This window comes from Pinus tabuliformis, chromosome 2_2 (genome assembly GCF_031772625.1).
Source record: "Pinus tabuliformis cultivar Carrire ecotype Pingquan chromosome 2_2, CPIR1, whole genome shotgun sequence".
Taxonomy (NCBI): domain Eukaryota; kingdom Viridiplantae; phylum Streptophyta; class Pinopsida; order Pinales; family Pinaceae; genus Pinus; species Pinus tabuliformis.
Genome location: NC_142300.1, coordinates 352,240,386 through 352,262,800, shown reverse-complemented (window position 1 = coordinate 352,262,800; position 22,415 = coordinate 352,240,386). Strand labels below are relative to the sequence as shown.

Sequence of the window (22,415 nt, the reverse complement as noted above, 5' to 3'; positions counted from 1 at the left end):
GATGACATTCATGATGCAATCGGAAATTTCTCCCTAGCAATGTTATCAGAACCAAATTGGTGATTGAATCAAAAAACCTTGTGGATCGGGAACCGGTCAAAACTGGACCAGAACTGGTAAAAAACCGGAATTAAAACCGGTTTATCAAAAGCACATAAAATATTCATATTTTAAAGTAGAACATATATATTCATGTGCATCCATATGAATCCAAACCATTTATACACAAATATGCAAAAGTTCTCATTTATATAGCAAGTAATAGTTCATATAAGCAAAATAACACTTAGTGCAAAACATTCATGAACTGAAAAACATCAAGAAGCAGGGTCTAAAAGGCCTTTATAGTCATTATTTATGCACACAATAAAAAATAGTTCTTTGTTTCCAAAATGATATTTCATCAATTTTAACATTAAAAATAATCTTAGAATATTGGCCTTATATGAATTTTTACTTTGTACTAGCTACAATATTTAGGCCTTACATGAATTTGTACTTTGTACTAGCTATAATATTTAGTTGGATATCCATATATGGGGTTCACATTGTGTACTAGTCATAAATGAAACAATACCCTATCAATTGCACCTGGATCTCAAGGACCTTTCATAGCTATTGGTCATCATTTTTACTCAATAACCTTCCATAACTATTATCCACAACTTTCACTCACTGGCATAAGCAATCATTTGCACTTGGATGTCAAGGACCTTTCATAGCTATCAGATATTCTTTTTAATTAAGAACCTTCCATAGCTATTACCCACAACTTCACTCACTTGCATAAGCAATCAATTGCACTTAGATGTCAAGGACCTTTCATAGCTATCAATCATCCTTTTTACTTGAGGACTTTCCATAGCTATTATCCACAAATTCATTGACTGGCATAAGCAACCAATTGACATCATCCTTTTTACTCAAGGATTTTCCATAGCTATTATCCACAACTTTTATTGACTGGCATAAGCAACCAATTTGCACTTGGATGTCAAGGACCTTTCATAGCTATCAATCATCCTTTTTACTCAAGGACCTTCCATATCTATTATCCACACCTTTCACTCATTGGCATAGGTCTTCTCTTGTGTTTTTGGGGTTTGAATATTAAGATTTATATTGCTTTGGAGCATCCTTGTTCCTATATTTTTATTGGTCTTTTTGGTACACCTTTAAGGAGTATTTTAAAGCTTTGTGAGGTAGGAGAATTCCTTCTATTTAGGGAACATGGACATACTTTTCTTTATATATACTTGTGGAAATTGTGAAACTAGTCAATTTAGCATATCCCATGCATGTCAAGGAGGCTTTACTCTTTTTTATTTTTATTTTCTCCAATGTGAGTAGAAATAACCCTTCTTGGTTATTATTTTTGAAAGTAGAAATAACCCCAATTGCTTATTGTTTTTGTTTGCATTAAGAAAGTAAAAAATTCTCTTTTATATTATTTTTTATTTTGTTGGTTTTGATGATGATTAGGATGTAAAGTGTAAATGTATCATTCTTTTATTTACTTTTATAATACTTTCTTCAACAATTAGCATCTAAGGTAGAAGGCTTCCTTCCACTAGAATTCTTTCCTCTACTTTCGTAGGAATTTTTTCAAACAATTGGCATGTAAAGAACGCTTCCTTCCACTAGGGTACACAATGACATGCATACTTTTTTCCTCTACTTTCATAGCTAGTAGCATGGTTAGTTTTTGTTGTACGAACCAGTCCTAAACTAGCCTTGGAACCAGAATAGGTCGTTTCGGTACTGAACCGGCCTATTTTGGTTCAAAGGTCCTGTTCGGACCAGTTTTGGCCCAAAAACGGTCGGATCGGTCGGTTCTGATAACATTGCTCCCTAGCTGTACCGAACCGGCCTATTTTGGTTCAAAGACCCTGTTTGGACCGGTTTTGGCCCAAAAATGACCGGATCGGTTGGTTCTGATAACATTGCTCCCTAGCTGAGAGGGAATGTTAAATTGGCATCTCAGGGACAAATTCCCTCCATTGGACAACCTTCCTCATTAAGAAAAACCCCTCCTAGCCCTTGGAAGAATTTAATTTGGTCAAGGAAAAAAATAACTTTTAAGGTGAAACCCACATGTGCACAAAAGTTCAAGTCAGCCTGGGCAAGCTAAATTGACCATCTGAGACATATAAATAGAACATATGTCATCATCACATTCCTTCTTCTCTTCTATAGTTCGTATAGCTCTGAAATTGCAAGTTCATTTCCACATGTGCGAAGGAGACGGAGTCTTTTCTGATTGGCTGAATTCATCTTCTGTTTTGGGACTTTGACCAATCTTTGACCGACGTTGACTTTGTTTGACTGGATTTGAATCTGTTTTGGAAGGTCGAAGTCAAAGGCAGTTTGACCAAATTTTTCTGGGCTGTTTGGCAAAAGTTGACTGCAGACTTGCAGCTAGGGTTTTTGCAGGTCAAAGGTTGATTTTGACTGAATTAGTGAGAGCAAAATTTTGACTGAGGTTTGACAAGCAAGAAAGGCCAAATTGTTTCACTGTTGACCGATCTCTTTTGGAGGATTGTTGACTGTTGACTTGTGGACTTGTTAGGGCATATTTGAATGCTGTTGACTTTGACCAAAATCGCAGATTTCACTGGTTGACTAGATTTGACCTTTGGGCTCATCTCTTGGATATTGGTTAGTGGATTCTTGGATAGTCAAGATTTGACTTTGACTCTTTTGTTGATGAATTGGAACATTGTATCTCTCTGCTAAACATTTGATGACAATCTAATAGAAGAAGAATTTTGAAAGTGTTTTCCCCATTGTGGGTTTTTCCCTGGTCTTTGACCAAATCTTATGTCTCTTGTTATTGATCTTCGCTGTTTTCTATTGTGCATTAGATTTACTATTCTATCTACAATTTCTTATTGTCATTGAAAGATTAAATTTATTTGAAAATTGATTGCTAATTAAAGAAGAATTGGGCTAAGGATTGTGCTAAGCATAGAACAGTGGAAAATTAATAGTAAAGTGGTCTTGGTTAATTTTATTAATGCCTATTCCAGGTGTTACTTCCCCTCAATTCCTTTAACTTGGTAAGGATTCGAGGTGGTTGCAAGAAGGCTAGGATGAGGAAGCTAAGGCTTCATAACAATACCCACCAAGTTCTTTAAGACAGCCCGCATGCCTTCATTCCTACAAGGGACTTGGCCACGCAAGAGAATTGCGAGGTCGTGCATTTTACTTTTCCTCCAAACTGAAATTTTGGGAAATTGAATGAAAGTTGAGGAAGCTTTTCTAAATGTCTATCAACCAAGCTTATGCTTGGAGGTAAATTTTAGAGAAGAAAAAATGCAAAAATGTAAGAGATGCAAAATTAATGCAAGTGCTTAATGACAATATTTTTTATGAGTTGATAATGCCAACTATAGCTCAATCACATGTCATACTTGCATAAAATTGTAAGATGTGAAAATGCAAACTAATTAGACTATGAAATGAACAATGAAATAAGCGATATACCAGAAACAAAATGAAATAAATCAGCATTAAATAAATCAGATCTAAGCTAGTAAATCAGCTATAAAATGAGTGTAATTCAATGTGCTAAGTAGGCCAATCAAAAAATGCAAATTAGAGATGAGATCTAATATGTGAGTGAGCAGTTAGATGATGAAACCACCAAGAAAATAAACTAATCTAGCAAAACAAATGCAAAAGAGTTAGTATCCAATCACTCAAATATCCTCCTTCTGAAAAATGAGGAGATCAGGATGCCAAGGGGAAAACCCCAATCTCCCTCAAGAAGAAAATTTCTCTTATTGTTATTAGAAATGCCCTCTTATAGGAAAGTGAGGGACTTAGATTTTGAGGAGGGTTTACAACAAATGGCTCAAGAACAAATACGCTTCCTCAAAATACAAGAAAATAAGAAAATTATTTACAATGCTTTAATATTACAATGGGAGAGTTCCTCGAAGTGAGGGAACTCGCTTTTCCTCCAAGGGATCTAGTTTCAATGGCTCAACTTCAGAATCTTCAAGAGGAAGATCTGTGCAAAAGAGAGGGATAGAAGGATTTTATCCACAGATCAAGGTAGGAAACGGTCTCAAGTGTGTATATCTCTTGATATCTCAAGCCTCCACTTGTAGATCCCTTCAAAATACCTTCAAAACCCACCTCATAAAGCTTCCACAAGGAACTACGCTAGCATGAAGAAGACAATTAGATCTGATGCAAGAAAAATCGAATCACAAAATAGAGAGAATGTACAATTAAAAATACAAATGCCAGCCACAAGAGTATGAGGACACCTCTGCTCTTGTGCAAGCAATAAGGGATTAACCCTCTAATTAAGCTCTAAAAGCTAGATTTGTCACTGAAAAGTGCATAAAACAAGTATATCTTGAATTAAAAATATGAGACGTCTTAGAGATCTGGGGTAGAAACTCCCTTTTCAATCTTTAGATCAGACTTTGAGAGAAGTAAATCAATGTGGGTTCTTGCTCCTTTCGACTTGGGAGTGGGTTCGTTCAACCAAAAATTACCCCATGCTTAAGATCTGCTTCAAAAAAACAAAGATCTTCTACACACTTGACAAAAAATTATTAGATCCACAAGGAATTAGACTACACAATGAAAAAGTAGGCTAGGAGTTCAACCAAAAACCCTCTAGTGCTTCTCCCTCTAGAGTGGTCCTCCTGCTAAAAAGTTAACGCAAGATAGCTGTTATGAATAAAATATATATAAAGAAATACAAATAATGTAAACAATAATAATAATAAATAATGATTAGCTAGCTAGTAACTAGTTAATGAAGAGGTATGTCCCTAAGGACATAACTGTTGGTGAAGAGGTACCTTCCTAGGGTATATAAGTAGACCTTCACCCTCATTGTAATCATCTCACTTGTATTCAAATATTCTAATATATAATACTATGGTTCTATCATGGATATTTATATATTTCAGATCTTCTGAAGTAGTTTGTTGCATATACAAAATTTGTTCGTTACATTGGTAACAGAGTTGTTCGATCCTCTGGCTGCTCAACTGCTGCACAAAGCCAGTTTGATCTGGCTTTTGGCCATCAAATTTGCGTCAACTTTGTTGTCGTGCAATTGAAGCATTTTGCCATATAAGTTTTTGGAGTTTCTCCGATTGGCGATTTCATCAAAGCCCTTTAGCCATTGGCGATTTCGTCAAAGCCCTTTAGCCAAACGCCAGAAAAATACTCGACGGCCTCGGTGTAGCGTTTTTGCTCGAAGGACTAAACATATCAAAGGAAGATCTGAAGTCGAAGTCTGAGAAGCGTCACGAGATCAGAGATCTGCAGACATTTTGCGTTTCTGGGTTCAGATCCCATCTCGGGGGCAGAAAACCGTTAGGTTATGGCTTGTTTTTTGCAGGATCCGTCAGCCTGCCGACTATCTGGTCTTTCTCCCTGCGGCTGCCCTTTGCATGCAAAGATATGGGTCTGCATGTAGCAGATCTGCTCCATCACACATCTGCATGGCCCAATCTTTGCAGCCACAGGCCGGATCTACCCTATCTGAGCAAGTCTCAAGCTTACCCAGAACCTAGGCAGCGGATCGGTGGGGAAACGCATAGTTTGAGCAGAGGGTTTGTAGATCGAACCAAAAGGAGGCCAGATCTCAATGGTAGCTCAGATCTGGAAGAACGCCGACAACCAGATCACAAGGCAACCAGCAACGTCACCGTCGCAGGCAGAGTAGGAACTCAGCATAATTGCAGACATCAGGTAACCAACAACCGTTTCCAGATTTTCATTAAAACCCCTGAAAAGAATTCCATCTTAATCTGGGTAAGTGGAGATAGCTATGTTTCGCTGTTAAAGCAGCAGATCTGTGCATTGACTGGCTATCCTAGCCAGATCCAACATTTAGTCAGTGGCAGGTGGTCTCTCCAGGACAATAGAACCTTGGGGAGCTACGAGATCAGCTCAGGAGAAACCATTGGCTTGAATCTCAGGCTGAGAGGAGGTGCACCATCTCAGGGACAGCCAAGCAATACAGGAGGGGAAAAGGGGAAAACAGCACCCCAGCAAAATTCTAAAGGAGCTCCATCCTATAAAAATATCCTCCAAGGTAACAGAGAAACGGGATCCTCCCCAGATCAAGGCGGATACACACCCCGGCCATACATAGTAGACCAGCTAGGGCAAACCCCAGCCCTTAATGTTGATTCCACAGGGTTGGATAACTATGTTGAGACATATGAATCGCAGGCCCTAATATGCCGATTCAACAGCTTTTGGCCAACACCAACGAAGCTATTTCATTGGATTTTTGTCAATTGGACCATGGAATGCGAGATACACTTATGCTCCAAAGGGTTCTTCATAGTCAGATTTGCATCCAGGGAAGCCAGAGATACAATCATCAATGCTGGGCCTTGGTTTTGGGGAACGGCGGGGCTGTTCATGACCCCATGGTTTACAGATTTCGATCCAAATAAAATGACAGTCTCCAAAATGCCGGTCTGGGTCCGTTTACACAACCTTCCCCTACATTTCTGGAGCGAACGAGTATTAGAAGGAATCGGGAACAGCATAGGGAAATACATCAAAACAGATACGGAAAGGATTGATGAAAGGATTTACACTTATGCACGAATTTGTGTGGAAGTGGATCTAAGTCAGGGGCTACCGGACAACATAAGGCTGATCTACAAACAACAAAACTGGCTGCAAACATTAGACTACGAAAACACTGCTTTTAGGTGCAGACTCTGTAGACAAACAGGGCACCTGCAAAGCACATGTCCAGAAGCTAAAAAAGTAAACAGCAAAAGGAAGCAGAAAGGGAAACAGAAGAAAGGATGGCTCTTCTCCCCTCCGGTCTCAGAAGATGAAGAATCAGAAGCCGAAGAGGAAGATCCCACCACAGAAAAAGGGGAGGTCTCCCAAGAAATGGGGAATCAGAAGGGAACCACATCAGACACCAAGGCATCACAGCTTTATCCAAATCAGGCAGAGAAGACTACTGATGACCAGATCATGGGAGGGATAAAGAGGCACCATCAATCAGACACATCAGATTCAGACAAGGAATTAGGCACACAGAAAGCAGAAACACAGCTAGTCATAGCCTCGATCGAGCCCACTCAAGGAGAGTGGCGCAAGGTCGAAAAGAAAAAAGGAAGGAAAACCTGAAGTGATTCTCAGTTTTTCTCTTTCTTTCACTCCTCTCCTCTCTCTCTCTTCTTTTCTCATCATTTTTTGCTCGTTAGCTCTGTAACGATGCGAAGGGTGCCATGGCACTTGAGCCCTTTGGGCAGCTTATGGAAATGCATCATGCATCTGCAATTGTAACTTTTCATTTTTTAATAAAAGGTTACAACTTTTTTCTTCGGAAAAAAAAAAGAGAGAGTCAAAATACATAAAAAAGAGTATATAAAAAGAAGGAAAAAATATTTAAAAAAAGGAAAAAAAATATTAAAAAAACTATATAACAACAGAAAACTATATAAAAAGTTATATATTAAAAAAAAATTAAAAACAAAACAACGCAGTTGCTCGACTGCCACAGTCGCCATCAACCATTGTCTCCCTACATCGCCCTATCGATTTGCCCCACATTGCTGCCGCCGTTAGTCAACAGTCTATAGGCACCACAACATAGGCTATTTCCTATCGTCGCAACAACCCAACAATAGAGCCATGGTCAAACTGTATGCCTTGTTCAACCCAACCAACCACATTTTGTCACTTCCGCTGATTTTTGGTGCATCCCCATCATTCCCTACTATCGCAACAACCGCTGTCACCTCTCCCTTCAACACCACGACATTGAATTGCATAGATTGATCGTAGCACACAAATTTTCGTCATCGCCTCCACAGTACCTTCCGTGTTGCTGTTCCGCTACCAATCGACGACCTTACTCACAGAGACTGTTGCCGGCGCGCAACCAAATTCGCCATGCCCATTCACCACTTTTTAGACTAGTTTGGAAAAGGAGAGCCTGCATATTAATTGTTTTGGGTGAAAAAGAAATAATTTTTGACTGTAGAATTCATTCCCAGTTCATTGATATCAGACGCCAATTAAAAAGAAAACTGCTACTATCACAATTAGTAGTGAGGCGAATAATAATACAAAGCTCTAATCTGTACAACCATAAGAAAAAAAACAAAGGAGCATGACCTTTGAGAAAAGGCACAGATGTAAGTTGAAAGAAGTGTTTAAAGAAGGTTAATATTATTTGACCTTGTTTGAATAAGGTAAAAAAATATATACACGGATATTAAAATTAAAAGAGGATTAATAAGAGGAAAGTTATGTATAAATATATTTAAAAGGGATATTCAAAATTGTTCGAATCCCATCTCAAAGACAGACGAGAAGACTAAGTTTCAAGACAAGTTAGAAATCGGATTTGAGAGTTCTTTTGGGGAGTTAATTAATCTTATTTTTCAATAAGTGAAAAATTATTAAATATAAAAATAAAAAATATATAAAGCCCTTGTGTAAATCATTAAAGAAGGGGTATTTAATTAAAAAAATAAAAAAATATAAAAGCGATTTGAGAAAGGAATTTAAGAAAATAACATAAGATGAGTTGCACACAACAATCATTATTTTGGACTAAATGTCCGTTTTGTAGAACATACATTGAATATCCATGGATTCATAAAAAATGTGAATTATGTTGTCCAACATGTGGAAAAATATTTAATGTGGAAGAATGTCAAGATGATGTACTGATGCAATGACAGAACGAGAGGAAAAACTTGCAAAATTGCAACAAAAATTAATAGAAAAAGACAAGGAAATTTTGCGTTTAAGGGACCATAGCAAAAAATTACCTGCGAAGGTCAAGAAGTCCAAGGAAAGAAAGAAAAAAATAGAAGAAGAAAATGAATGTGTTGAGAAGAAATTCAACGAGATTCTATCAGAGAAGGAAGAAGAAAATTTGCGCTTAAAAGACTTGAATCAAAAGTTATTAGAAGAAATAAAGTGTTTAAAAGATGAGAAACTTGAATACTAAAATAAAGTTGACTCAAAAAATGAGGAACTCTTACGTCTCAGAAATCAGAATCAAAGTCTACTCACTCAAAGTAAGAAACTTAAGGATGATAAAAAAATCTTTGAAAAACAAATTAGAAGAACTTATCACGAAAGAAGTGTGGAAATCTTCAGTGCAAGTTGAAGAAAGAGGAATGAATACTGATCCAATCAACATCACAACTCAAGAAAATGACAAACTAATTGAGGGAAAAACATATTCAGATGTTGGAGTTCAAACGATGAAAATTCCAAGTGAAAGTTTTGTAACCAATTCAACAACTAAAGTAAATTAGGAAATTGCCACACACATGATAATGGGAAGTCAAAACAATAGAACTCCTTATTGATATTCAAATCACAAGAGCAGACTTTTCTATCAATCTACGTACCAGTGTCACCCAGAACATAAACAACAAATTTATGTTTCAAGGAATACCGAAGTTTGCAAAATCCAGTCCTATGATAACAATTCATTACAAATTTATAGTGATCGGAAGATTCCACAGAAGATTAATCTAGGATGGTGAAGATGTACCTGGATAGGGTATAAAAGCAGGCCCCCACCCTCATTGTAATCATCTCACTTGTATTCAAATATTCTAATATATAATATTACGATCATATCATGGATATTTATATATTTCAGATATTCTGAAGAAGTTTGTTGCGTATAAGAAATTTGTTCGTTACAATAGCTTACATCAATAGATCCAAAGCTTGGCAAGTGGAAATAATAAATCGATTAGCACAAGTAGAGCATTAAACACAAATTGAAAAAATTATAAGTTCCACATTTATATTGAGTTGGGTCATCACAAACCTACTCTATCTTATTAAATTTGCAACTATCTCTCTATTGAGTTGGGTATGCCCACTTCTTTTGTAATCATCCTTCCCTATTATCACTTGCTTAGATTAAGAGGCAGGGGTGAGCTGGATAATGATAATCTTCACTTTTGGTTACTTGACATTATGTCTAAGCACCCTCCTTATTGTATTACTAGGTCTCGGTTTAATAGCTGACCTAGTCAAAATTATTTTTCTAGGTGGCCAAGGCTGACCTAGACATTTATGTATAACCCCCTTGCGGGAGAAGGCACCCCACCTCATAAGTTGTGTATAAATACATCTTATGAGTCTTTTGCTTCATCATCTTGGATTGATTAGTGATGGATTCTTTTGCTTAAAGGCACCATATCTCTTTTCTTGTTCATGGGTTCACTTCTCGTTTTGTGATATATTTGTTCAAGGTTCATGCTGGAATAGGGTTTGCTGAAGTGTTCACTGTAGATCCACAATCTCTTTATCTTTTTTTTGTGTAAGTAAGCATTTGTATTAAAAGGAAAATATAGTACAAAACTTCTGCAACTGCAGAGAACGGGCCGCTAAACAGCAGGCCTAGCTTCAGGAGACAAAAAAGAATAGACGGCCCACCTCGCAGGGCGGCATAGAACCACAGGACTGAAAGGGCAGCCGGAAAGGATAAAATATCCACCTCGGCTCCCAAGAGAAGAAAAGACTAGAGCAGAGCTGAACAAACAGAAACCAGAAGAAGAAGGAAGATCGGTCAAAACCAAAGATTCTACACAACGAGGGTGGAATCATTTGGTCGACCTTTTTTCCCTTTCTTTTTACCTACTTTGACCCAACCACTTGGACTCTGTTGGTTTGGTATGATCTGTAGACTGCGTTGGGCTGAGGGCGAAAGCTCCTTGTCTGAATCCGAAGGAGAAGTCTCATGAGTTCGTTTCTGAGAAATCGGAGGGACTGTGGCTTCCTCATGACAAACCGATGTTGAAACCTGTGGTGGCGTTTCGTCCATAATTTCCTCATCTTCCTCCTCGTCCTCTTCATCTGAGCTGGAAAAGACATCCATTGGGGGAGGATCATGAGGTTTCCAGCTTTTGGATTTTGGCTTAGAATTGGCCTTCTTTTTTTGGGAGGGCATTGAAGGACACGAACTTTGAAGGTGCCCTGTGAGATGACAATTTCGGCAACGAAAGGCTGTATTCTCGAAATCCAGGGATTGAGTCCAATGGAAGTCTCCTATTTTTAGAATGATTTGATCAGGTAATCCTTTGCTTATGTCTATTTCTGCGCAGATTCTGGCATAGGTGTAGATTCCTTTTTGCCCTCTTGAGGCGTCTGTGTTGAGGAAACGTCCTAAGGAATTACCGATTCCTTCAAAAACAGCAAAGTGCCATAGATGCGCTGGAAGATTGGGAAGTCTAACCCAGATTGGAAGTTTGGTGATGACTGCTGTGGATGGATCGAAATCTTGGAACCATGGAGTGAGGAACAATCCCGCAGAATTCCAAAACCATGGGCCTTCAGTTAGGACTCTTTGGTAGTCCTCACTGTCAACAAACAGGGTGATGAAGAAGCCTTTTGAACAGAGAATGACCTTGCAATTGTTGGTCCAATTTGAGTGAATCCATTGATACAGATCTGCTGTGCGAGGCCAAAGACCATTGAACCTGCATATGATGCCTAACTCTGCAAACACCTGGTGACTCCTTTCCAGTGAAGGATGACTTATTTCAATGGATGGGGATTCCTCCAGCTTGTCTACTAAGAATGGTTTAGGAGCTTGAGCTGGTGAAACTTTTTCCTTGGGCTTCTGAGCGTGGACGGCATCCTTATAAGAGAATGCTGCAGCAGAGGAAGACTGTCCAACAGCTCCCCCTCTCAGTCGAAGGGATAATGTGATGGAAGCATTTCTCTGAATGTTATAACAGGATAGGGGATATGAGTCCTCCAATTGTTTGCCTTCGAGAAGGAGACGCTGAAAGGCTATGGGAATCCTCTCTTTATCTTCCAATATTTGCTTGAGGTCCTGCACTAGATCTGAGGGTCTCACCCACTGCAGCAAAGTTTTGCCGGAGAGGAGCACAATCAGAATCTGATAAGGTGCTGAGTCCTCTGTTTTCTGCTTGCTGCTGTGGTCCTGATTCCGGATAAAACTGGTGCAAGCATAGCCATCTGAGGGCGCAAACTTTGCTGGTCTTGTTAATTCCTGTTCAGAAGAGCAGGCAGAACTCCTCTCTGTATTGTGACCTTGATTGCCGAGAAGACTGGTGCAAGCACAGCTATCTAATGGCTCAATCTGTACTGGTTCTGTTATTTCCTGAGCCGTAGAGCAAGCAAAAAAACTCACAGAGTTCATCTTGCCTAGGGATGAAGCACTCCTGAGACTCACGTCTATTGGATTTGCAAGACCATGCTCAGGCCAAATCTCCACTGAGCCTTGTGAGTCATGCCTGAATCCTAAAACCTTTCCAGCACATTCATTCTGAGCTGAGATAGAGATCAGGCCCCTATTTGGGTCCAAATCTCGGAGGGGCTTTTTGTCAAACACTTGCCCCGCAGCCTTCTTGGATCTGAAATGAAGAGGTTGACGATGCTGGTTCTGGATTCCCACGCTCCTAATTTCCCCCACTCTCCAAATCCACTCCCTTTGGACACTGTTGGCCGCTGCAACCGGGGCGCCAGCATCCGAATCTAAGCAATTTCGCGTAGCCAGACCTGCCCTTCGGCACTGGAAGGCCCTTCCTGTAGAGCCGCCGGCTCCTTCTGTCTTCAAACCCCACGAAACAGAGTCCAACACTGGCTTCCGGCTGTTTTCAGAAAGGGCTTTCACCGTGAACCCCTTCGTGCCTGCGTGAGCCCTCGGCCCAAGAGCGTCGGCTAGAATCGTAGAAAAAATCGGAGAACCCCATGCGACTTCTTTAACTCTGCACCGAAGGCCATTCGAGCCAACAACAGAACTCCAATGGCGGGGGAAAGGGCCATCAGGCCTTGGAACGACGGAATCCTGAACCGAATCCATGAATCTTTGCACCAGGGTAAATTTCGCGCTCCGCCGAAATTGAATCGAGCTCTTTTTTACAAAAGTTTCACTTTGATACCTCTCTTGATCCACAATCTCTTTATCATTTCAACAATAGGATGTTATTTTTTCCCTTGAAATATAGATTTTATTCAATTACTTGATTTTTTAGATGTAGTACAATTCAAGTCCTACCACAGTTTACATTATTCATTCCATGTTAGAATTAATACATATTGGCCATATGCTTTCAATACTTTAGAAATTTGTGTGGACCATATTTGTATATCATATTACTCTTCTGTCCCCATCAATTGCTTTTGTGGGTATTCTTGATTAGATTGTTCTATATAGCTGTAGTCATTAGCTGTTTAGCCATTGATTTTTTTTGTTTCAAAACGTAAAGTTTTGCAATGGACCTGATATTGAGCAGGAAAGCCCTATAAAATCATTTCACTAGCTGTGCATGTTGCACCTAAAATGCCCTCTTGTATGGGCCTCAAAAAACTGTATGAACCCCAGAATCATGATGTCCATGTCAATCTCAAAATTGTACAAATGTAGCTCATTGTAGAAAGCATCACCAAAGGCATTTGAAAATAATTAAAGTTAACCCTCATTTTATGTGGAAAGCAGGATTGCAAATGCCACAAAAACTCTTCAAAAGTGCTGAGCATGCAGTACTATCTACAGAAAGGCATCACCAAACACCAAAAATAGCTATCATACAATGCAATGACTCCATCAACATATTAGAATCAATTGTTTTCGTAGAGTTAGTCAAAGATTTTATATTCTGTGTTTCATGCTTTTCAACAACTCATCCTTTTACTTATGGATATACTATAGAACAGTTAACATGACATTGAAAAACCTGAAGATTTACACAAGTTTGCTTTCTAGGAGTGTTTTGTGAGGATGATGAATAGCTATAGGATGAGTTTTTTTATGGGTTTTGAATTAGAAACTTATTGACAATCTGATTTTGGGATTTATAGGGTTAATCATTGAAGAAGAAATATTTGTTAGTAGTAAATATTAACTACTTCTAAGATACATTGCCTTTTTTGTCATGATGTCCAAGTTATTTACAATTACAGATTTCTTTGTTGCACTTGATTCATCACATGCAAGTTTGTGTAAGTGGTCATATTTAAAGAGATTTCTAATGCTGTGGCACAGGGATGGAAGAATAAAAATTATTGGAGGGGCAGGTATTGAATGCCTTCTAGTCTCACCTATACTGTTACCATACAAGTTCCTAGAGGTCGGTGGTTCATCATTATATGTAAATATTCGTATTTTTTAATGCCTGAAAATTATTCATACTTGTGATTTCTTTTCCTTTGATTAACACAAAAATAAATCGAGTTCCAAAAGAATGTCACACTATGAATAAATTTTATCATCAGTCTTGGTATCTTTTGGGTGTTGTGGCGATCTCCTTAGACTAGTCCTTCAGTATGTAAAATCTTTAATAGTAGTCAATCCCTGTGCGAGAAAGAATGAAAGTCAAACAAATATTATAAAAATTTCCACCTGTGTAATGTCCTCTCCTCACTAATTGGCCAAGGGAGGATGGAGTAGCCTACCCAATATCCAATCCCGTAGTCTTGTTAAAAGGGGAAAACCCAATTTTCTGAATGTTTGGGGCAACATTGGGAGAATTTTGCATCAGCTGGGGCAAAAAAGCCCAAATTGGGGGTTGTATTGCAACCCCTCACATTTGGAAAACCCCTTGGGGGAATCTATAAATAGAGGAGAGTTGGAATCCATTTGGCGTCACGAGTTTGGATCAAAATATATCTGTTTCTTGAGTTGTGGCTCTGAGGTTTTAAAGACCCCTTTTTATCTACTAATTTCGGTGGTGAAAGATTCTAGCCTAGTTAGTAATCTTCATTTATCTTATGTTATGTGAAAATTCCTGAATCTAACACATCAGAAACCCGTACTGCAATTATTGGTTTACAATCTCTTGCTTGTTCTTTACATTAACAAGCTATTTAATTGCATAAACATCGAAGTAAACACTATTGCAGCCTTCACAAATATATAACACAAGGGACACCGTTATTTTTGGACAATCCTCCCCGGAAAAACCCAATTTAGGAAAACCGGTGTAGCATATAGATGGTTTGTATTATTAAGCAGATTTCGTGAATACAACTAGGGTGCCAAAAATGGCTCATCCAACAGAGAATATCCTCGACAGTAGTACCTCTACCCGGAGACATATTCTGGCAAATCAACAATCGGATGATCAAACCCCATAGTGATTTCAACTGTTCCCTATGCTGGACAACGAAAGTTGCTCCAAGCGCTGATCTGAAACTGCGTTACTCCTCCAGGAGCTGCGTCACCCTCTCCCGACTCAGAATCTGCTGATCTTCTCCAAGTCTGCCGCACAGAATCTCCCTAGCGCTACCTTTGAGGCCCAACGTCAGCCTCTATGGCTTCTGCATTACTGCATCAGCTTTCTGCGTCCTTTGCATTAGCTCTTCTAGGGCATGCGCTGTCTCTCTCGGCACTGCGCTGCCTCTCTGCTATGTATTTTTCAGCTTTGGATGACAATTCCTTGCTAAACTGCCCCTCACTGCAACTTTGATCACTAACTCGATTTCTTTAGCAAACCTCCCCCAAAAAATCGAATTCTCTTGATCACTTGGTGCATCTCCAACTGACCCTCAAGCCTCCTCTTATACTTTTCCTATTGACAGATCAACGACCGAGATTAAGGCCCTAATCAACGGCTAAGATTAGAACTACTTTTATCGTCGTCACTTAGAACTTTCTCACCCATATTTTATTAATACACACTAATATTTTTATTTTCCTAAGTTTAGACTTAGGAACCCATTAAAAATATTAATTATTCTAATAACTCCTCATCTAGGTGGAATTTCCCCAAATGATTTCTGGTTCTTGGAGATCTCATGTGCCTTAGCCTCTTCACCAATTTTCAAGGCTAGAGCACTTCCGATGCTACCCAAAATCAACACTCCCTCTTAGCGAGGAATGTGCTCTAACAATGCTTCACCATAGAAGCATCACACTGATCCTTTGCATCGGTCCTTTGTGTTGATGCTTGGCCTGCTGCCCCACATCCATTGCACTGCTGCTTCCTGTACTGCTGCCCATGACACTGCCACTGCCACTGCTACATTTGTACTGCAGCTCCCTCTCAAAATGCTACATCATGCTGCCCATAGCACTGCCACTACTAACTGCTGCACTGCAACTCAGTTACCGAGAAGTAAGTAATTGACTTCACCCAAACATTGACATCCTGGTAAGTCTGGAAGCCTCATGATGCTAAAGCTCCCTCTGCTGCCACTGAGTTGCTGCAACCTTTTCTGTGCCTCTCGCATTGATGCAACCTCCATGCGCTGCTGCAGACTTGTGCACTTCAGCACTGCCTTGCCGCTCCATAACACCTTGCTCCACCTGACACCTATCATCATGCTACTATCGTTAAGGGCTCTCGTAGTCGTATGTGATCCAAGAGTTTGGGCACCTCAAGGATCTTGCCCTCAGTTCAATAGTCCCCTTGACTATAGCTCTATGTCTCCCTACCTCTTCTCTAGAGGCGCATGAGCACTCATGGCACAATCTTTATCAGTCTCGACATCCTTCTTTGCCTTTGCTGGAGCAACCTTTGAGTCAGAAGCTTCTCCCTTGCCTTTCTTCCTGGGGCACTGAGAGGCATAATGTCCCAACTCCCCACAGTTGAAGCACTTGATCTTGGAGATGTCTTTCTTCTTCCTTTTTTGTACCCCCTGCTGTCCCGCTGATGCAAGAGCTGCATACTCCTCCTCCTCTTTCTTGATTCGAACTCCCTTACCGCTACTCCCCGCCTTGGTCAATCTCTTGAGATCTTCCTGTCGAAGAGCTACGCACATCTCCTCCCAATTGGGGAGAGTTGCTCTGCCCAAAATGCTTTGGACAAATGTCTCCCACTCTTCTGAGTCTGCATTCAGGGCAGTGCTGACCATGAACTCTGGATCTGGTGTAGACCCCACAGAAGTAAGCTGGTCGTGAATCCCTTGCAACCTGAGAAGGAAGGGATATATCTTCTCCCCTTTCTGCATCTGATATGACCTCAACTATTTCTCCAATAATATCTTCTGCTGCACAGAAGATCCCTGGTATAACCGTATAAGGTGGTCAGGGTGTCCCACATTTCCCTTGCTGTTTTCTTCTCAGCAATATGTGGTATTACATGATCCTTGACCCCGTCTAGGATCATGCATTTTTCCTTCGCCTGGGCCTCCTCATACTTCTCGTTAGCATCGGGGTTAACTAGGAAAGCTACTGTTTTCAAGGCATAGTCCTTGATGCGATGTTTATCCAGGATTGTTAGGATCTTGGCCTTCCAGATGACAAAATTGGAAGCGCCATCCAATCTGTCTTGATCCCTCAATCCGTTCACTGCCATCTCTGCTCCTCTTCTCTAGACTCCCTCTGAGTCCTGATTTCCCTCTTGGAAATCCTCCAGCCAACTATCGAATCACTCCTCTCCAATCATCCTTTGCCGTTGCAACCCGGATCTAGATTTCTTGGCTAGAAATCTGTCGAGGTAGTGCTTCCCTCTACCTTGGTTCAGTCTCCTTAGACATTGTTCTGCACTGACAAAAACAACGTCCCACCAGCTCCACAAATCAAAATCTGCATAGCTCCCTTAGCCTCGACAACTCGAAGAATCTGAGCCCTTCAAGCTCTGCGCAGTCTTTGCGTGGGCTAAATCTGCTCCTCCCAATCAACTGCGTCAATCCTTCCTGGCTCAAAAAGATGGCATTTATTTGTGTGAGCTTGATCTGCCCTCCTCTGCCTCTGCGCTGGCCTTGATGGCTGACGCAACTACTGTGTGGGCTCCTCCCAGCTACCGTGTTTTCCTCTCCCGGCTTAGAATGCTGACACAGGCACTGCATGAGCCTCTGCATCACCTCTTCTGCACTGTGTCACTCCTTTTGCCTCTCTGGCTCTGGAACAACGTTGTCTCTTGGGACAATTGCTTCTCTGCTGCAAATTTTCAGATTTCTCGGCTGGTGTCTTCAGTCGTCTATGATCTGCGATCGCTTTGATACTATGCCAAGTAATTGGATTCGTTCATATAGCCCAGCGAACCCGAATCCCGCGTGTCCGATACGATTCTCTTGAAATTTGTATCCTAAAATCGGATTCGACGTGTCCTATTAGGATTCGTACGAATCTTGTACGAATTCCGTGCATGGCCAGCGAATCCTGATTTTAGGATTCATATCCCAGAAAATAACGAGAAACAATTGTCTCAGTGACCAATTTTTCAGTGTTTCTGGAGAAGAATGTATGTTTTAAGTTCAGTGGACAAAAGTTTGCCTATGTAGTTTCTAGAACATAATTTCTAGGGTTAGATTTCTTTTGTTGGAGGCTTATTCTCATCCTCAGCAGCCAGTCTCCAAGCAAATTTTGTACTGTAGATGTGTGTTCCTCTAATACTGGAGAATCATCAATATCATGTTTTCTTTGAAAAAACAACGAACTTGACAAGATTCAAGAAGTGATCTGAGATTTGAAAAGACTTAAACTTCACTGCTCATACATTTGATTTGTTTGACTGTTATTTATCCATGATATGTTTGTCCTTTAGTTGGAAAAACACTTTTAAGACTTTTAGAGAAGTGGATGTTTAATAAGTTACTGGCATTGTTGGAAGAGACATGACCCCATATTTCAGATAATTTATCAGCAAAAATTAGCCCTGAGATGAAGATATTTGAATTTTGAAATAAAAGTCCATATTGTCCAAAATTTTGTTCATCCTCTAGTAATAGGCATTTATGTTGCTAATATGCCTTAGATTATATTCCCCTGTAACCATTTGCCATTTCATATAAGTATCTTTGTCTTTTGTATGTACTATGCATGCTATAGATGAAGATATATGTTTGAAATCAATAAATTTGTATCATTAATTAAAATTTGTGTATGAAATATCTAATTTTTAATATATATATATATATATATATATTTTTTTAAATATATATATATATATATTTAAAAATATATATATATATTTTTAATAAAATAATATATAACGAATCCTACGTGTCCTGTTCCGGGGGGTCAACGTGTCTGAATCCGACACTACGAATCCCGAATCCCCGTGTCAGGTGACTTAGATACTATGTGAAAAATCTTAATCTAACACATCAAAAACCCCTACTGCAATTACTAGTTTACAATCTCCTACTTGTTCTTTACATTAACAAGTTAGTTAATTGCATAAACATTGAAGTAAACACTATTGCAACCTTCACAAATATACAGAGCATGCACTGAAATAAATTGAGACAATAGCACAAGGGACACCGTTATTTTTGGACAATCGTCCCCGGAAAAACCCAATTCGGGAAAACTGGTGCAACATATAGAGGGTTTGTATTATTAAGCAGATTTCGTGAATACAACTAGGGTGTGAGAAATGGCTCACCCAACAGAGGATATCCTCGGCAATAGTACCTCTATTCGGAGACAGATATTCCGACAAATCAGTAATTGGATGATCAAACCCCACAGTGATTCCGACTGTTCCCTATGTTGGACAATGAAAGCTGCTCCAAGCATTGCTCTGGAACTGCGTCACCCTCTCCTGGCTTAGAATCTGCGGATTTGCTCCTAGTATGCCCCATAGAATCTCCCCAGCGCTGCCTCCAAGGCCTAGCATCAGCCTCTATGGCTTCTGCGTCACCTGCGTCAGTCTTTTGTGTCCTCTGCGTCAGCGCTTCGGCCTCTGCGTCAGCCCTTTTAGGGCTTGCGCTGTCTCCCTCGGCGTTGCGCTGTCTTTTTGCTATGTATTCTTGAACTTTGGATGAAGATCCCTTGTTGAACTGCCCTCATTGCAACTCTGATCACTAATTCAGTGATATTGGAACACAGTGAGCTCTTGTTTCTATGCCGCCAGGGCTTATCATTTTGATATATTGTCGAGTAGAGCTAAGTCTTGTTGTTGTATGGTTAAGGATAGAGTTTGTGAGAGATAGGTGTATACATGTTGGGTTTAACAGCTTGATGTGCTGAGAAAACTTAGTTATTGAGTAGTGGCTACGAAGTGTAGTGCAGTGGCTGATTAGTGTCACTAATGCGATCTACCTTATTCTTTTATCTTTCAATCTCATGGTGGTAGGGTGGTGTGTGTTGAAAAAAGTGTAACTAGGTTCGGTCTTCATAAATGTACTTTTGATATTTGTATTTATTCAAGAAAAGAAATATTATTTTTGTTATATTTATCAATGAGTTTCTTTCTCATTGAAATAGGTCTAGCACATGTCAAAGTGCTATAGGTGAGTCAAAGAGTCAAAAGAAAATGTTGAAGACCCTTAAGGGCATGTTACACCATGTATATATTTGTATAAGAGTCAAAGAATATCCCTCCAAGCAAAGACAAGTCCTCTCCATGCAACGACATCTTCAAAGGAGAAAAAACGAAGAAGAAAAATGAAGTCGGCCTCAAGTCGGCCTAAAGGAGGGACAATCCTCTATATATAGAGGTTGTCCACTCCTCCAACGACAAGCCAACACACCTCTGAAATCAGCGAAGAAAGATAGCCGAGAAAAGGTGAAGAAAAGTTGAGTTTAAGGAGCCTCTAGTGCAGCGAAGAAGGAGAAGTCTAAACCGAAGTTGAAGGGACTGTTTTAGGGTGAAAAACAGTCACACGTGCGAGAAATAGAGGACAGTCTATGGTTACATCAGCAGCAAGATCACAATCATATATATCTTATCATTTGGGCTAGAAAGTTAGGCCTATAAGGCCTCCTACTCAAGCGAAGGAGAGGCTCTCCCAAGCAAAGGTCAAAGGAGCCTAATATTCAAGGAAACCACCCACACGTGCGAGAAACTAGGGTTGCTGTGCTGTCACATCAAGCCTACAACTACACATCAAGAAGAAACTCGGTTGGTCAAGAGAAGGAAGGTGTATCCATAGGTGAAGGATCTCACTAAGTATAAAAGATAAGTATCTCTTCTAGAGCTCACATAAACAAGGTCTATCTCCAGTCGAAGAAGGAAGAAGGAGGACGAAGTGCTGGAAGGAGGATGAAGTGCCAGGAAACAAAGTGCAGGAAGAAGGAAGGACTTGACTTGTGCTTGGAGGATATTCTTGTCAAGGGTCTAGGGTTTGGTATTGATCAATAAGAAGCTTTAATAAGAGAAATTTACGAAAGGGTTTTCCTCTCTAAGAGAGAGAGGTTTTTCCCTGGCAGAGAGCCAACATCTTGTTTTCTTGTTCTTATGTTTTTGGTAGTAGTTTGATGAAGTAAACACACACACATTAATAAGAAGAGAAAAAGATTAAGCTAACAAGATAAATTGTAAAAGAGCTTCACAAATTGTTATCAAGTCTAGAAGAATCCTACTATACCTCATTGCCCTAGATTCATCAACAGTGCGAGGCGGAGATTGGAGTCTCCTTTAGGTTAGAGCCTAAGATCGCTTCAGGGCAGTAGGGTGGTGCTAGTGATGGTTAGATCCAGTGCAAGTTGTTGGAGCATCCTTTTAGTCAAAGTTGATGAAACTAGGGTGTTGGAGCGTACTTCTAGTTGGAGATGGTAAATTAGGGTGTTGGCGCTGATAAATTGGGGGGTTGGAGCCTCCTTCTAGTTGTAGCTGGGGAATCTTGGAAGTTGGAGCTTCCTGTTGATGTAATATTTAAGACCGATATTAAAAGCATTCGGTGTTTTTTCTCCTAGAAGAGTTTCCACCAAAAAAATCTCTTGTGTACTCTCTTTGATGTTGTGCATTATTGAATGGTGTTGCTGATTTATGTTTTGATCTAATGCTAATGTTATTTAATGCTTTGAAGATTAAAAATAGCTAATAGAAGTGAAATACCGATTCACCCCCTCTCCGTATTTCCAACAATAGGTATCAGAGCAGGTTCCTTCATTTGCAACCTAATAGCTAGAAGGCATATCTCAGAAGTGCATAGATAGGAAAGTCAAAGAAGCACACATCCAAATGTTCAACGGAAGTCTTCGGTATTGAAGTTGCCTATCCCAATGGACCTGTCATTTGGAGAGCCCAAGTTGGGGTTCTCGCTTGAGGAGATTCCCAATTGATAGCCCTGATAACTCTAATGACTGCCCATTGCCTTGCTTGTCATGCTACTAGAACCTGCTTCCTATGGTGTTTGAGCTCTGTGACCTATGACCTAATTTGATCCCTGTGTTAGAGGATCTTGTTGGGAAGAGAGAACTTTTGCTTGGCCTTAAGGGCATGAATTTGATCACCCACAGACCTGAATTGGAGAAAAAGAATGGAGATAGAATCAAGCCAAGCCCTCTTGAGGGTAATAACAAGGAGATCAAGAGTATCTTGGAGCAACAAGATCTCAACTTGCATGGGGTTAGAGGATGGAGAAGGTAGGGGGACCCTCACTTTAAGGTTTAGCTCCTAGGCCTGCCTAATATGCTCCTCTATGAACTTGGCTTACACCACTTAATCATATCAAGAGGGTGGGGAGCCCTTTCCCTTCCTTCAACAATCTATGCTCATGAGTTAATATGTGTTTCAGTTTCTTTTGTGAAGGTGTCCTATTGGGTTGGGATCTGCTTACCT

General features: G+C 40.0%; 1 protein-coding gene across 1 annotated transcript in view; it reads left to right on the top strand.

Annotated features, from left to right (window-relative positions):
- Nucleotides 1-22,415, top strand: part of LOC149192704 (uncharacterized) — a 153,403-nt gene that overhangs the window by 52,603 nt on the left and 78,385 nt on the right. Inside the window, exon 3 of the mRNA XM_089407059.1 lies at nucleotides 14,006-14,090. Within this exon, the coding sequence (XP_089263185.1) occupies nucleotides 14,006-14,090 (85 nt within the window). The remainder of the gene's footprint in view (nucleotides 1-14,005; nucleotides 14,091-22,415) is intronic.